The sequence below is a fragment of the Mandrillus leucophaeus genome, unplaced genomic scaffold, assembly GCF_000951045.1.
Source record: "Mandrillus leucophaeus isolate KB7577 unplaced genomic scaffold, Mleu.le_1.0 Scaffold522, whole genome shotgun sequence".
Classification (NCBI taxonomy): domain Eukaryota; kingdom Metazoa; phylum Chordata; class Mammalia; order Primates; family Cercopithecidae; genus Mandrillus; species Mandrillus leucophaeus.
The window spans coordinates 3,843-17,846 of NW_012105609.1; the positions used below are offsets into that span (position 1 = coordinate 3,843).

Sequence of the window (14,004 nt, forward strand, 5' to 3'; positions counted from 1 at the left end):
CACCTTGGCCTCCCAAAGTGCTGGGATTACAGGCATGAGCCATTGTGCCCTGCCAGAATTTTTTAAAAAATAAAATGCCAAACTGTTTTCCAAAATGACTATGTCATTTTTGCAACCCTACCAGCCATCCATGAGGGTTCCAGATGTTTTCTATCCTCACCAACACTTGGTCTTATGGACCTTAAATCTGATTTTTTCGGGTTTTGGTTTTTGTTTTTTTAGAGTCAGGGTCTCTCTGTCACGAAGGCTAGAGTGCAGTGGCATGATCATAGCTCGCTATAACCTTGAACTCCTGGGCTCAAGGAATCCTCCCACTTCAGCCTCCTGAGTAGCCAGCAATACAGGCATTTTAAAAAATTCTGTGGCGGGGCGCGGTCGCTCATGCCTGTAATCCCAGCACTTTGGGAGGCTGAGGCAGGCAGATCACGAGGTCAGGAGATTGAGACCGTCGTGGCCAATCCAACATGGTGAAACCCCGTCTCTACTAAAAATACAAAAATTAGCTGGGGATGGTGGTGTGAACCTGTAGTCCCAGCTACTGGGGAGGCTGAGGGAGGAGAATTGCTTGAACCCAGGAGTTGGAGGTTGCAGTGAGCTGAGATTGTGCCACTGCACTCCAGACTGGCAACCAAGCGAGACTCCGTATAAAAAAAATAAAATAAATTAAAAAAACTGTAGAGACGGGATCTCATTATTTTGCCCAGGCTAATCTCAAAATCCTGCGCTCAAGCTATCCTCTTGCCTGAGCCTCCCAAATTGCTAGGATTACAGGTGTGAGCCATCACACCTGACCCTGATTTTTTTTAATGGGTGTGTAGTGGCATCTCATTGCAACTGGTTCCTTGGACTTTTAGTCTCCGCTTCTGACTCTTTCTCTCTCTGTGTGTGTCTCCATCTCTCTACATTTACTATATATGTAACATTTCCTCACACACAGATAAATGTGCTCCTGAGATGACTCTTCTTTTCCTTTCACTTTTTTTTTCTTGAGACAGTCTCCCTTTATTATCCAGGCTGGAGTGCAGTGGCACGATCATGGCTTACTGCAGCCCTGACTTCCTGGGCTCGGGCAATCCTCCCACCTCAGCCTCCTGAGTAGCTGCAACTAAAGGCGTGCACCACTAGCCTAGCTAAAAAATAAAAAATAGGCCGGGTGCGGTGGCTCACGCCTGTAATCACAGCAATTTGGGAGGCCAAGGCAGGCGGATCACGAGGTCAGGAGATCGAGACCACGGTGAAACACCGTCGCTACTAAAAGTGCAAAAAAAAATTAGCCGGGCATGGTGGCGGGTGCCTGTAGTCCCAGCTACTCGGGAGGCTGAGGCAGGAGAATGGCGTGAATCTGTGAGACCCTGTCTCCAAAAAAAAAAAAAGAAGAAGAAGAAGAAGAAGAAGAAGAAAGAGAGAGAGAAAGGAAGGAAGGAAGGAAGGAGGGAGGGAAAGAAAAACAGAGGAATGAAGCAATAGCTAGAGGGCAAAGTGGGTCAAGGCAGGCTTTGTATGGTGGCATTTACACAGAAGCTGGGTTTGCAGCTGATCGGAGGGATGCTGCTGCCGAAGAGACAGCCCTCAGGAGCTGGGAGGGGACCAGGGTCTAATGTCCATGGGTAGGTCCAAGAGCTGGGACTAGAGCAAGACAAGCAAGTATAAAATTTAGAAGGCACTCATTCTCAGGTGCTGACCCTCTACTGGTATGACCCCGGGGGTGAGTGACTCTTTAACTTTTATGCCCTGGGTGTCTTGCTGACCTGTCTCACCCTGGTCCTGACCCTGGTAGGCCCATCCGCAATGCTAGGAGGGAGGGCAGACCTAGCTGCAGGGAGTTGGGAAACTTGGCCTTGGGAGCAGATGGAGATCTCGCCTGACAGCATCCACACCTGAAGATAGAGGTAAGATTGCAGGCAGAGAAGAGATCCAGGTGCCTTGATTTGAGTGTTGAAGGTGGAAAGCATGCTAGAGCTAAAATCTTCAGCAAATGATCAAGAGGGTGTGTGGCTGGGGAGTGGCAGGGCTGTGATGGCAACAAGAAGAGGAAGGTGGAGAAGGGAAAGACAAAGGTCTGGAGGCAGCTCTGAAAAGCAAAGCCCACCCCAGGCTGCCGGGATGATTCAGGAAGCTGCAATGTTTTTTTGGTTTTTTTTTTTTTTTTTTTTGAGACAGAGTCTTGCTATGTTGCTCAAGCTGGCCTCAAGCTCCTGGGTTCAAGAAACCCTCCTGCCTCAGCCTCCTGAGTAGCTGGGACTATAGACTTGTGCCACAATGCCCAGCTGGCACTGGTTATTTTTGGCAGAAGGGAAGTTTCATTCTAAAGCCTTTCTCTTCAGCTCTGGGTGCCAGCTGGAGCCCCGGAAGAGGATCTGGCATCGTGTTTAGGCACAACCCTTACTCTGTCCTTCACTGGGCCAGCACATATCTATCCATCCTCCCACCGCCTACTCCCAGCCAGCCATGTTCCTGACACTGAGGCCCAGAAGTGAGTCCTGCTCTCCCTTGGGGTGGGAGTCTCCTAAGCCAGCAGAGAGACAGATGCCCTGCAGATCCCCGCCCTGGTCAAGAGCAGGCTTCCATCAGTTCTGGTTCCAAGTCCCTCCCCTCCCCTCACCTCCCCTGCCCTCCCCTCTGCTCCTCTCCCCTCCCCCCTGCTCCTCTCCCCTCCCCCCTTTCTTTCTCTCTTTCTCTATTTTTCTTTTTCTCTTTTTCTTTCTTTCTGTCTTTTTCTTTCTTTCTCTCTTTTTCTTTCTCTCTCTTCCTTCCCTTCCCTCCCCTCCCCTCCTCTCCCTTCCCCTTCCCTTCGCCTTCCCTTCCCCTTCCCTTCCTTCTTTGTCTTACTCTATAGCCCAGGCTACAGTGCAGTGCCATTATCACAGCTCACTGCAGTCTCGACAACCTGGGCTCAAATTATCCTCTCACCTCAGCCTCTCATGTAGCTGGGACCACAGGCATGCACCATCACACCTGGCTAATTTTTTTATTTTTTCTAGAGATGTGTCTCCCTGCCTGTGTTGCCCAGGCTGGTCTCAAACTCCCGGGCTCAAGCGTTCCTCCTGCCCCATCCTCCTAAAGCACTGGGATTACAGGTATAAGCCACCACACCCAGTCCCAAGCCTCATGTTTTCTCTCTCACACACACACACACACACACACACGCACACACATGAAACATGTACCCTCACTTCAGTGCTATGAGGTGGGTCCTATTATCATCACTGTTCTATTTTCTTTCACATTTCAACATGAGATTTGGAGGGGACAAAACATCCAAACCATATCAAGCCCTCACCTCAGGCCAGGTTGCCTACTCAGAGTGGCACCCCGGGGTCACTGGCCACCACTTCCTCGGGTCAGTGATGTGGTCATCTTGAGATGAAGGCACGGGATTTCATGGAGATCACCAAGTCAGGAGAGCTGGAATTTGAAAACAGTGGGTCGGGAAGGGCTGTCATATCATCCAGGCCTCTGCAGGGCACTCATCCAGCCCTGCCTCTGGCTCAGCCTGAGCGTGAGGCATTGGGTCTAGGGGCTGGCCACCAGCTAGGCAGGGCTGTCCATGGAGGTTATATAGCACAGCCCTTTAGAGACTGGTTGTGCTGAAGGGCAGGGATCTTATTCTACCTTCTGAAGCTTCTGTCCAACTAGTTATAAGGAGAATGGAGACAGCAGTGAGAGTGGAGTCCAGGGTCCTGGTTGGGGTGGCCTGTCTTCTCCTGGCATGCCCTGCCACAGCCACTGGTAAGACAAACCTGCTGGGCCTGCAGAGGGACTTGGTGTGGAGGAGTCAAGATTGAGACAGGACAGGGAGCAGGGGACAGACTGCTCAGGAAAGAGTCCTGTTTGGAGGCTGACCAGGGGTTGTGCATTCTCTCTGGGCAGGCGCTCTGCTCTTGCTATATTTGTTGTTTGTTGTTGTTTGCTTGTTTGAGACGGAGTTTCACTCTTGTTGCCCAGGCTGGAGCGCAATGGCGCGATCTCGGCTCACTGCAACCTCCGCCTCCTGGATTCTAGCGATTCTCCTGCCTCAGCCTCCTGAGTAACTAGGATTACAGGCACCTGCCACCATGGCCAGCTAATTTTTGTATTTTTAGCAGAGATGGGGTTTCACCATGTTGGCCAGGCTGGTCTCAAATGCCTGACCTCAAATGACCCACCTGCCTTGGCCTCCCAAAGTGCTGGGATTACAGGCATGAGCCGCTGCACCGGTCTGCTCTTGCTATCTTGAATGATGGCCAAGGGCAGCCCTGCCAGGGGCCATGATTGTCTTTATGGTTTTTTGTTTGTTTGGAGACAGAGTCGCGCTCTTTCACACAGGCTGGAGTGCAGTGGCGTGATCTTGGCTCACTGCAACCTCTGCCTCCCGGGTTCAAGCAATTCTCCTGCCTCAGCCTCCTGAGTAGCTGGGATGACAGGCACGTGCCACCAGGCCCGGCTGATTTTTGTATTTTTAGTAGAGACTGGGTTTCACCATGTTGGCCAGGCTGGTCTGGAACTCCTGACCTCAGGTGATCCACCCACCTCATCCTCCCAATCTGCTGGGATTACAGGTGTGAGCCACTCCACCCAGCCTTTAATAGTCACAGTGTTTTTGCTGGGGTGATGAAACCATTTTTGTGACTAGAAATGTGGTAGTTGCATAACATTTGGAATACACTAATTGCCACTGAATTGTATGCTTTTTAATAGTTAATTGTATGTGAATTTCACCTCAATTTAAGAAAAAAATCAACATCAGTTCCCCCAACCCCACATCAAGGCTCAGGCACAGCCCTAGTAGGCAAGACTGGACACTGGCCCTGTGTTAGTCCATTTTGTATTGGTATAAATAAATACCTGGCGCCAGGCGAGGTGGCTCATGCCTGTAATCCCAGCACTTTGGGAGGCCGAGGTGGGTGGATCACCTGAGGTCAGGAGTTCAAGAACAGCCTGGCCAATATGGTGAAATCCTATCTCCACTAAAAATACAAAAAAAATTATCTGGGCATGGTGGTGGGCATCTATAATCCTAGCTACTCAGGAGGCTGAGGCAGGAGAATCGCTTGAACCCAGGAGGCCAAGTTTGCGATGAGCCAAGATCGTGCCATTGTACTCCAGTCTGGGCAACAATAGTGAAACAAGAAGGAAGGAAGGAAGGAGGGAGGGAGGGAAGGAAGGAAGAAAGGAAGGAAAAAAGGAAAAGGAAAAGAAAGAAAGTCTTGAGACTGGGTAGTTTATAAAGAAAAGAGGTTTATTTGCCTCACAGTTCTGCAGGCTGTACAAGCATGGTGCTAGCACCTGCTCAGCTTCTGGTGAGGCCTTAGAAAGCTTATAATCGTGGCAGATGATGTCATCACATGGCAAGAGAGAGAGCAAGATAAATGCCAGGTTCTTTTATTTTTTTTATTTCATTTTCTTGAGGCAGGGTCTTGCCCTGTTGACCAGGCTGGAGTACAGTGGTGCCATCACAGCTCAGTGTAGCCTCAACTCCCTAGGCTCAATCGATCCTACTGCCTCAGCCTCCCAAATAGCTGGGACTACAGGCACGCACCACTATGCCCAGATAATTTCTGTATCTTTTGTAGAGAGAGGGTTTCACCATGTTGCCTAGGCTGGTCTTGAACTCCTGGGCTCAAGTGATCCACCCACCCACCTCGGCCTCTCAAAGTGCTGGAGTTACAGACATGAGCCACTACACTTGGCCTGCTAGGCTCCTTTAAACAACCGGATCTTCGTCTGGGCGTGGTGGCTAATGCCTGTAATCCCAGTGAGGGGTGACAACGTGCTAGCGGCCCTCGCTCTCGGCACCTCCACGGACTCGGCGTCCACTCTGGTGGCGCTTGAGGAGCCCTTCAGCCCGCCCGGCACTGTGGGAGCCCCTCTCTGGGCTGGCCGAGGCCGGAGCCGCCTCCCTCTTGCGGGGAGGTGTGGCGGGAGAGGCGCTGGCGGGAACCGGGGCTGCACGTGAAGCTCGCTGGCCAGCGTGAGTTCTGGCGGGTGCAGGCATGAGCTTGGCGGGCCCAGCACACTGAGCGGCCGGCTGGCGCCGTCGGCCCAGGGTAGTGAGGGGCTTAGCACCAGGGCCAGCAGCTGCGGAGGTTGCGCCGGGTCCCCAGCACTGCCGGCCCACATGCACCGCGCTCGAATTCTCGCCAGGCCTCAGCCGCCTCCCCGTGGGGCAGGGCTCGAGACCTGCAGCCCGCCATGCCCAAGCCCCACCTCGTGGTGGGCTCCCCCGCGGCCCGAGCCTCCCCAACGAGTGCCACCCCAGCTCCGCGGCGCTCGGTCCCATCAACCGCCCAGGAGCTGAGGAGTACGGGTGCACGGCGCGGGAGTGGCAGGCAGCTCCGCCGGCTGCCCGGGTGCGGGATTCACTAGGTGAAGCCAGCTGGGCTCCTGAGTCTATTGAGGACTTGGAGAACCTTTATGTCTAGCTAAGGGATTGTAAATACACCAATCGGCACTCTGTGTCTAGCTCAGGGTTTGTAAATTCGCCAGTTGGTACTCTGTATCCAGCTAACCTAGTGGGGACTTGGAGAACTTTCCGTCTAGCACTCTGTCTAGCTCAAGGATTGTAAACGCACCAATCAGCACTCTGTTGAAACGGACCAATCAGCTCTCTTACACATCAGCAGGATGTGGGTGGGGATCAGATAAGGGAATAAACGCAGGCTGCCCGAGCCAGCAGTGGCAACCTGCTTGGGTCCACCTTTCACACCGTGGAAGCTTTGTTCTTTCACTCTATGCAGTAAGTCTTGCTGCTGCTTGCTCTTTGGGTCCACGCTGCCTTCAGGAGCTGTAACACTCACCGAGAAGGTCTGTAGCTTCACTCCGGAGGCCAGCGGGACCATGAACCCACCGGAAAGACCGAACAACTCCAGACGTAGTGCCTTTAGGAGCTGTAACACTCACCCCAAAGGTCTGCAACTTCACTCCTGACAGGGAGACCACGAACCCACCAGAAGGAAGAAAGCCCCAGGAGAATGGAGACAGCAGTGAGAGTGGAGTCTGGGGTCCTTATCCTGGTGGCCTGTCTGCTCCTGGCATGCCCTGCCATAGCCACTGGTAAGACACACGTGCTGGGCCTGCAGAGGGACTTGGTGTGGAGAAGTCAAGAGTGAGACAGGTACAGGGAGCAGTGGGCAGACCGCTCAGGAAAGAGTCCTGTTTGGAGGCAGACCGGGGGTTGTGCATTCTCTCTGGGCAGGTGCTCTGCTCTTGCTATATTTGTTTTTGTTGTTATTGTTGTTTGTTTGTTTGAGACAGAGTTTCACTCTTGTTGCCCAGGCTGGAGTGCAATGGCGCGATCTCGGCTCACTGCAACCTCCGCCTCCTGGATTCTAGCGATTCTCCTGCCTCAGCCTCCTGAGTAGTTGGGATTACAGGCGCCTGCAACCACGCCCGGCTAATTTGTGTATTTTTAGTGGAGATGGGGTTTCACCATGTTGGCCAGGCTGGTCTCATACTCCTGAGCTCAGGTTACCCACTCACCTCGGTCTCCCAAAGTTCTGGGATTACAGGCATGAGCCACCAAGCCTGGCCTGTCTTTATGTTTCAAGGGGGCCTGAGATTTTTTTTTTTTTTTTTTTTGAGATGGAGTCTCGGGCTGTGTCCCCCAGGCTGGAGTGCAGTGGCAGGATCTCGGCTCACTGCAAGCTCCGCCTCCAGAGTTCACACCATTCTCCTGCCTCAGCCTCCCGAGTAGCTGGGACTACAGGCGCCCGCCACCATGTCCGGCTAATTTTTTGTATTTTTAGTAGAGGTGGGGTTTCACCATGTTAGCCAAGATGGTCTCGATCTCCTGACTTCGTGATCCGCTCGCCTTGGCCTCCCAAAGTCCTGGGATTACAGGCGTGAGCCACTGGGCCCGGCCGAGATTTGTTTTAATAAAGTATAGTAAGACAAGCAGATATGCAAATGACTATCAGGAGGGAAGGAGTTTGCTCATAGTTCCCTATGAACAGGAAGCAAGCCATGCCATACAAGGCCACAAAGAGAAGCACCAGGTGGCATTCGCCAGGTGGCAGAGGGAGCAGGGGGGAAATGTGGGCAAGCCCTTTTGCCATGGTTTCCGCGGGAAGGAGTAGGCAAGGCAGGCTAAACAGGTTTATGATTGGCAGCAGGCTCTGGGAAAAGGGGCTATCCCCAGCTTCCTGGTACCTGGCTCTGTGGTGATTATGGCTGGTTGATGGCAGCCAGGAGCTGAGAGCTGTATAAAGGAGATGGTTGGGATGTGGCTCTGGACTGGTTTGCATTTGCTCCCTAGAGAGTTGCCTGCCAATTCCAACTCCCCAGAGAGCTGCCTCCTATCTCCAGGAATTATCTAGCCTGGGAGAGGCAGTCCTCCAGTCTTAGTCTGTTTGTGTTGTTGTAAAACAATACATGAAGCTGGGTAATTCACAAAGAAAAGAAGTTTAATTAACCCACAGTTCTGCAGGCCATATAAGAAACATGGTGGTGCCAGCTGGGCACGATGGCTCACACCTGTAATCCCAGCACTTGGGGAGGCTGAGATGAAAGGATTGCTTGAGCCCCAGAGTTTGAGACCAGCCTGGGCAACATAATGAGACCCCGTCTCTATATTTTTAAAAATAATTCAGGGCTGGGCGTGATGGCTGATGCCTGTAATCCCAGCACTTTGGGAGGCCCAGGTGGATGGATTACTTGAGGTCGGGGGTTCGAGACCAGCCTGGCCAACATGGTGAAACCCCGTCTCTACTAAAAATAGAAAAATTAGCCAGGTGTTCTGGTGCGCACCTGTAATCCCAGCTACTTGGGAGGCTGAGGTCCTAGAATTGCTTGAACCTAGGAGTCAGAGGTTGCAGTGAGCCAAGATCGTGCCACTACACTCCAGCTTGGTCAACAGAGCTAGACCCTGTCTCAAAAACAAAAAATAAAAACAAACAAATGGGCAAGTGGCTGGCCCCAAGGCTCAAGGCCCCAGTGGCAGGCCTGGTCTGGCTTGGAGTGGAGTGGTAGTGACTCTCAGGCAGGCAGGGAGAAGGAAGTTGGGGTCAACCTAAGACTAGGCTCACCAGATTGCTGGGAAGGTTACCAAGGTGCTGTGTGGTAAGTACTGAGAACAGCCCGAGTGTTTGTCTTTCACTCCTTCCCCTCATGGGGGCTGCAAACTCACCCCATGGCCTCTCTGTCCTTCCCTCAGGGCCCGAAGTTGCTCAGCCTGAGGTACGTACCACCCTGGGTCGTGTGTGAGGCCGGCAGGTGGGCGTGAAGGGCACAGACCGCCTTGTGAATGTCATCCTGGGCATTCCGTTTGCCCAGCCACCACTGGGGCCTGACCGGTTCTCAGCCCCATGCCCAGCACAGCCCTGGGAGGGTGTGCGGGACGCCAGCAGTGCGCCCCCTATGTGAGTAGTGCTGGTGGAGGCGGGCAAACCGGCAGGTTACTGGGGGAATCCTGCTACTGGGGCTTGTGGGATTGAACAACTCGACCTCAGGCCCATCCTTGGCCACAGGTGCCTACAAGACATGGAGAGCATGAACAACAGCAGATTTATCCTCAATGGAAAACAGCAGATCTTTTCTCTTTCAGAGGACTGCCTGGTCCTCAACATCTATAGCCCAGCTGAGGCCACCGCAGGGGCCAGTAGGCCGGTAGGCACCCCAGAGGGCCCTGTCCACCCGATCCAGCTCCACTACTCCCACCTTTCCCCTCCCCGTCCCTGTTTCCAAAGCACCCTAGAGGTCCTGAGACTGCCCTGGGCTGGCAGGTGGGCAGCTGAGGTCTCAGGATCTTGGGGGTCACTGCCCCATGGCCACCTCTGCAGGTCATGGTATGGGTCCATGGAGGCTCTCTGATAACTGGCACTGCCACCTCCTATGATGAATCAGCCCTGGCTGCCTATGGGGATGTGGTCGTGGTTATAGTCCAGTACCACCTTGGGGTCCTTGGCTTCTTCAGGTGAGATGATGGGCCTGGCCAGAGCACTGCCTGCACCAAGGAGTGGCCAGCTCACCAGAGCAGCTGGGGATCTAGGCTGGGACCAGAGCCTGAATGGAGGGCTGCTTACTCATGCTGTCTAGGGCAGAGAAGGGTACCCCCAAACCTCCACCCTGGGAGAGTGGTCCAGCCAAAGCCAGAATTATACAGTGAACTTGGTCCCTGTAGAGGGCATTGATTCCTGGGCTGAAGCCCAGGTTCCAGCAGGATATGGGACAAAGAGCAACAGGCCCTGGAGATGCCAACCATGGCTCCCAGTCAGGCCAGACCTGGGGAGCAGAGAAGGGTCTGGCATCCTGGTGGCTAATTCAACGCAAACCTGCAGAGGCTGGCAAGGAGCCAGGCTGAACGAACCATTGCCCCACACTGCCCCCAGCACTGGAGATGAGCATGCACCTGGCAACCAGGCCTTCCTAGATGTGGTAGCTGCTCTGCGCTGGGTGCAAGGAAACATCACTCCCTTCGGGGGTGACCTCAACTGTGTCACCGTCTTTGGTGGATCTGCTGGTGGAAGCATTGTCTCTGGCCTGGTAAGTCACCATAGGGGACTGGCAGTGGTGGCCAGGAGGGCTCCGGTGGTCTCAGAACTCCCAGCCCCTCTGCCCTCATCTGACAGCCACCTGCTCTCTCCACTGCACCCAGGTCCTGTCCCCAGTGGCTGCAGGGCTGTTCCACAGAGCCATCACACAGAGTGGGGTCATCACCAGCCAAGGGATCATCGAGTCTCACCCCTGGCCCCTAGCTCAGGTCTGCATTTCCTTCCCTCTCTTACTCTATGTGTGCCTCCCGTACCCCATTCTGTGCTGGCCCTGGGGTCTCAGAGTAGTGGGGGTTGCTGGCAGGGAACTGCCTGTTAGCAAAGAGGAGCCCACTAGGATGAAGGAGGAACAGAGGAAACAACTGCTGCATTCCAGCATGTGGGCAGTCAGGGAGGGCTTCCTGAAGGATGCCACCCTGAAGCACATCATCGTTGGCCCTTTCTCCAGGGTGGGGTCTTGAGGAGCACCCTTCTCTGCCCCAGGCAGCATGGTGGAGGGGGTCTCCATTCCCAGCCACCTGCTGCCTGAGAGCTCTCCATTCAGGCTCCACATCCCCACCCTACAAACTCATTGTAAGGCCTTGTGAAGAGAATCCAGGGGAAGCCACAGTGGGAACTACATCTGCAAAGGCTGCAGGTGTGGGAGAGAGTGACAGGTCCTGCAGCAGCAAGCTCTCAGGTTAGGGGACAGGGCAGGAAGTGAAGGCACTAGAGAAGTGGGGGCCATGCCTGGGAATCAGGACCATCCCCTGGGGTGGGAGCTACCTAATGTTGCCACCCCAAGGAAGGCCTAGAAGCAATCTGACTCGCCATATGCCTAGGGCGAGTCCTGGTCAGGCTCTGTCTGTTCCTCTGTGAGCCCCAGACCACAACACAGCCAGGCTCCTGGCCCTGGCCCACCTCCTGGACCCTCACCATGCTCTACGACTAACATTAGTACAGGGCTGCTCCTCTGTCCCCATGTGGCTAGCTGGAGGCATACCTGGGTCTTGGCCTGAGCCTGGGGAGTGGGGCTGGAAAGTGCCAGGCCAGAATTCTGGGTAAGAGACAGCATTGGGCCGAGCATGGTGGCTCATGCCTGCAATACCGACACTTTGGGAGGCCAAGGTGGAAGGATTGCTTGAGCCCAGGAGTTTGAGACCAGCCTAGGCAACATAGTGAGACCTCTGTCTCTATGAAAAAATTTGCCAGGCATAGTGACTCATGCCTGTGATCCCAGCTACTTGGGAGGGTGAAGTGGGAGGATCCTTGAACCCAGGAGGTCAGGGCTGCAGTGAGCTGTGATCGTTGCACTCCAGCCTGGGTGACAGAGTGAGACTCTGTCCTTTTACAGGACTAAGGGGCTTCAGCAGGTCACTCCTGGCCTCCAAAGGCACCCTGGAAGGAGAAGAGCTGGGTTTTGCAGGATAACTAGGAGTCATCTGTCCCTTCCAAGACCCTTTGCAGCTTAGTGCTGTGTCAGGAGTCAGTCCTTACACAAAATTCCCCCCACTCCTATCGTTTGTGTTTTCTTCTCTCTCTTTTTCTGTCTCTGTCTCTCTCTCTCTTTCTCTCTCCCTTCCTCCCTCCCTCCGTCTCTCTCTCTCCCTTTCCCTCTTTTTTGAGACAAGGTCTTGCTCTGTCATCCAGGCTGGAGTCTTTGTGTTTTCTTCTTTCTCTCCCTTTCTTCTCTTTTCTATTCTCTTCTTTCTTTCCCCTCCCTCCCTCCCTCCCTTCCTTCCTTCCTTTTCTTTTTGTTTCTCTCTCTCTCCCCTTCCTTCCTGTCTAAAACAAAAAAACAAAAAACAAAACTGAAGCTTATTCTGATTAGGTAAAATGTATGTGGTAAGCCCTAAAACAAACACTTAAAACAATGATGACAAAAACAAAATTAAAAATGCACAGTGAAATAAATCATTAAAGAGATTAGGCCAGGCACGGTGGCTCATGCCCATAATCCCAGCACTGTGGGAGGCTGAGGCAGGCAGATCACTTTAGGGCAGGAGTTTAAGACCAGCCTGGCCAACGTGATGAAACCCCATCTCTACTAAAAATACAAAAATTAGCTGGGCGTGGTGGCATATGTCTGTAATCCCAGCTACTCAGGAGGCTGAGGCAGGAGAATCGCTTGAACTCAGGAGGCAGAGGTTGCAGTGAGCCGAGATCATGCCACAGCTCTCCAGCCTGGTGACAGAGCGAGACTCCGTCTAAAAAAGAAAAAAAAAAAAGAAGAAAGAAAAGAAACCAACAACAGCATTGTCAGTGACTTAAAACACCATCGGGACCAGTTAGCTCATGATATGGGTCTGAAAACTGAAGCCCAGAATGGGCCCTAGGCCTGCCTGTGGTCACACAGTGAGTTATTCTCAGTGAGTTGTGCAAAGCCCCACCCAGATGCAGGCACAGGCCCACTGCCCCCTCCCAGCGGACAGGCCTCTGACTCTTACCCAGGTGGGTGGGTGGTAGCATCTCTGATTCCTTTCCAGGGCTCCGGGGGTTCTGGAGACGCAAACCTGCGGACACCTAGAAGAGGTCTGGAGAAGGGGACTCCTAAAAAGACTTGGATGGGTGTCTTCCCCACGTGCATCTGTTTTCCTTGCAGGGTTCTATATTTGGTGACCACTTGAGGCTTCAGGTATCAGTAGAAAGGTATCAGTAGAGATAGGGTTTCATTATGTTGGCCAGGATGGTCTTGATCTCTTGACCTCGTGATCCACCTGCCTCAGCCTTCCAAAGTGCTGAGATTACAGGCATAAGCCACCACGCCCAGCCTTGTTGTTGGTTTCTTAGAGGAGAGCTCCAGGCAAGGGGGGGGCTGTCACTGACCGTGCCCCAGCACCTGCTGGGGAGCTGTGTTTTCCCGAATGTGTCTGAGGGGCAGTGTTCACTCTCACATCGCCCTCCTGACCCATTCCGGAGCTCTTCCCTCTCTCTGGGGGCTGAGGCCTGAGTCACAGAAGCATAATTGGAACAATGACTGCCCTTTGAAGCACAGGGCTTGGCAGTTTACCCAGAACAAGTGTATTTACTATTTATTCAGACTATTGAGTAATCCACTGTCCAGAACATTCTGTGGCAATCATTAACAATGCTCAGCATCAGTTGGTTAAAGCACAGGGTTTAGAAAAATGTCTGAGAACCTGGATATCAGCTGATATAAAAAGATACAAATACCACCCTAGGTGTCTAGCTGTTAAAAACAGGTTGTTGGCTGGGCATAGTGGCTCACACTTTTAATCCCAGAACTTTGGTAGACCAAGGCAAGAGGACTGCTTGAACCCAGGAGTTCAAGACCAGCCTGGGCAGCATGGCAAGACCCCATATCTACAAAAAAATTTTTAAAAATAGCTGGGGGTGGTGGTGAGCACCTGTGGTCCCAGTTACTCTAAAGGCTGAGGTGGGAGGATCACTTGATCAAAGCCCAAGAGGTCAAGGTTGTAGTAAGCCATGAGTCGCCACTGACAGCACTCCAGCCTGGGCCACAGAGTGAGACCCTGTCTCCAAAAAAAAAAAAAAAGAAAAGAAAAAAAAAAAGAAAGAAACAGGTTGTCCACTGTTA

The 14,004-nt window shown here is 53.0% G+C and overlaps 1 protein-coding gene across 1 annotated transcript in view; it reads left to right on the plus strand.

Annotated features, from left to right (window-relative positions):
• The first annotated feature begins 3,647 nt into the window (after window positions 1–3,647).
• Window positions 3,648–14,004, plus strand: part of LOC105551487 (carboxylesterase 3-like) — a 15,759-nt gene continuing 5,402 nt past the window's right edge. The window contains 6 exon segments of the mRNA XM_011996739.1: window positions 3,648–3,729; window positions 9,131–9,335; window positions 9,444–9,582; window positions 9,756–9,889; window positions 10,305–10,458; window positions 10,571–10,675. Of these exon segments, the coding sequence (XP_011852129.1) occupies window positions 3,648–3,729; window positions 9,131–9,335; window positions 9,444–9,582; window positions 9,756–9,889; window positions 10,305–10,458; window positions 10,571–10,675 (819 nt within the window).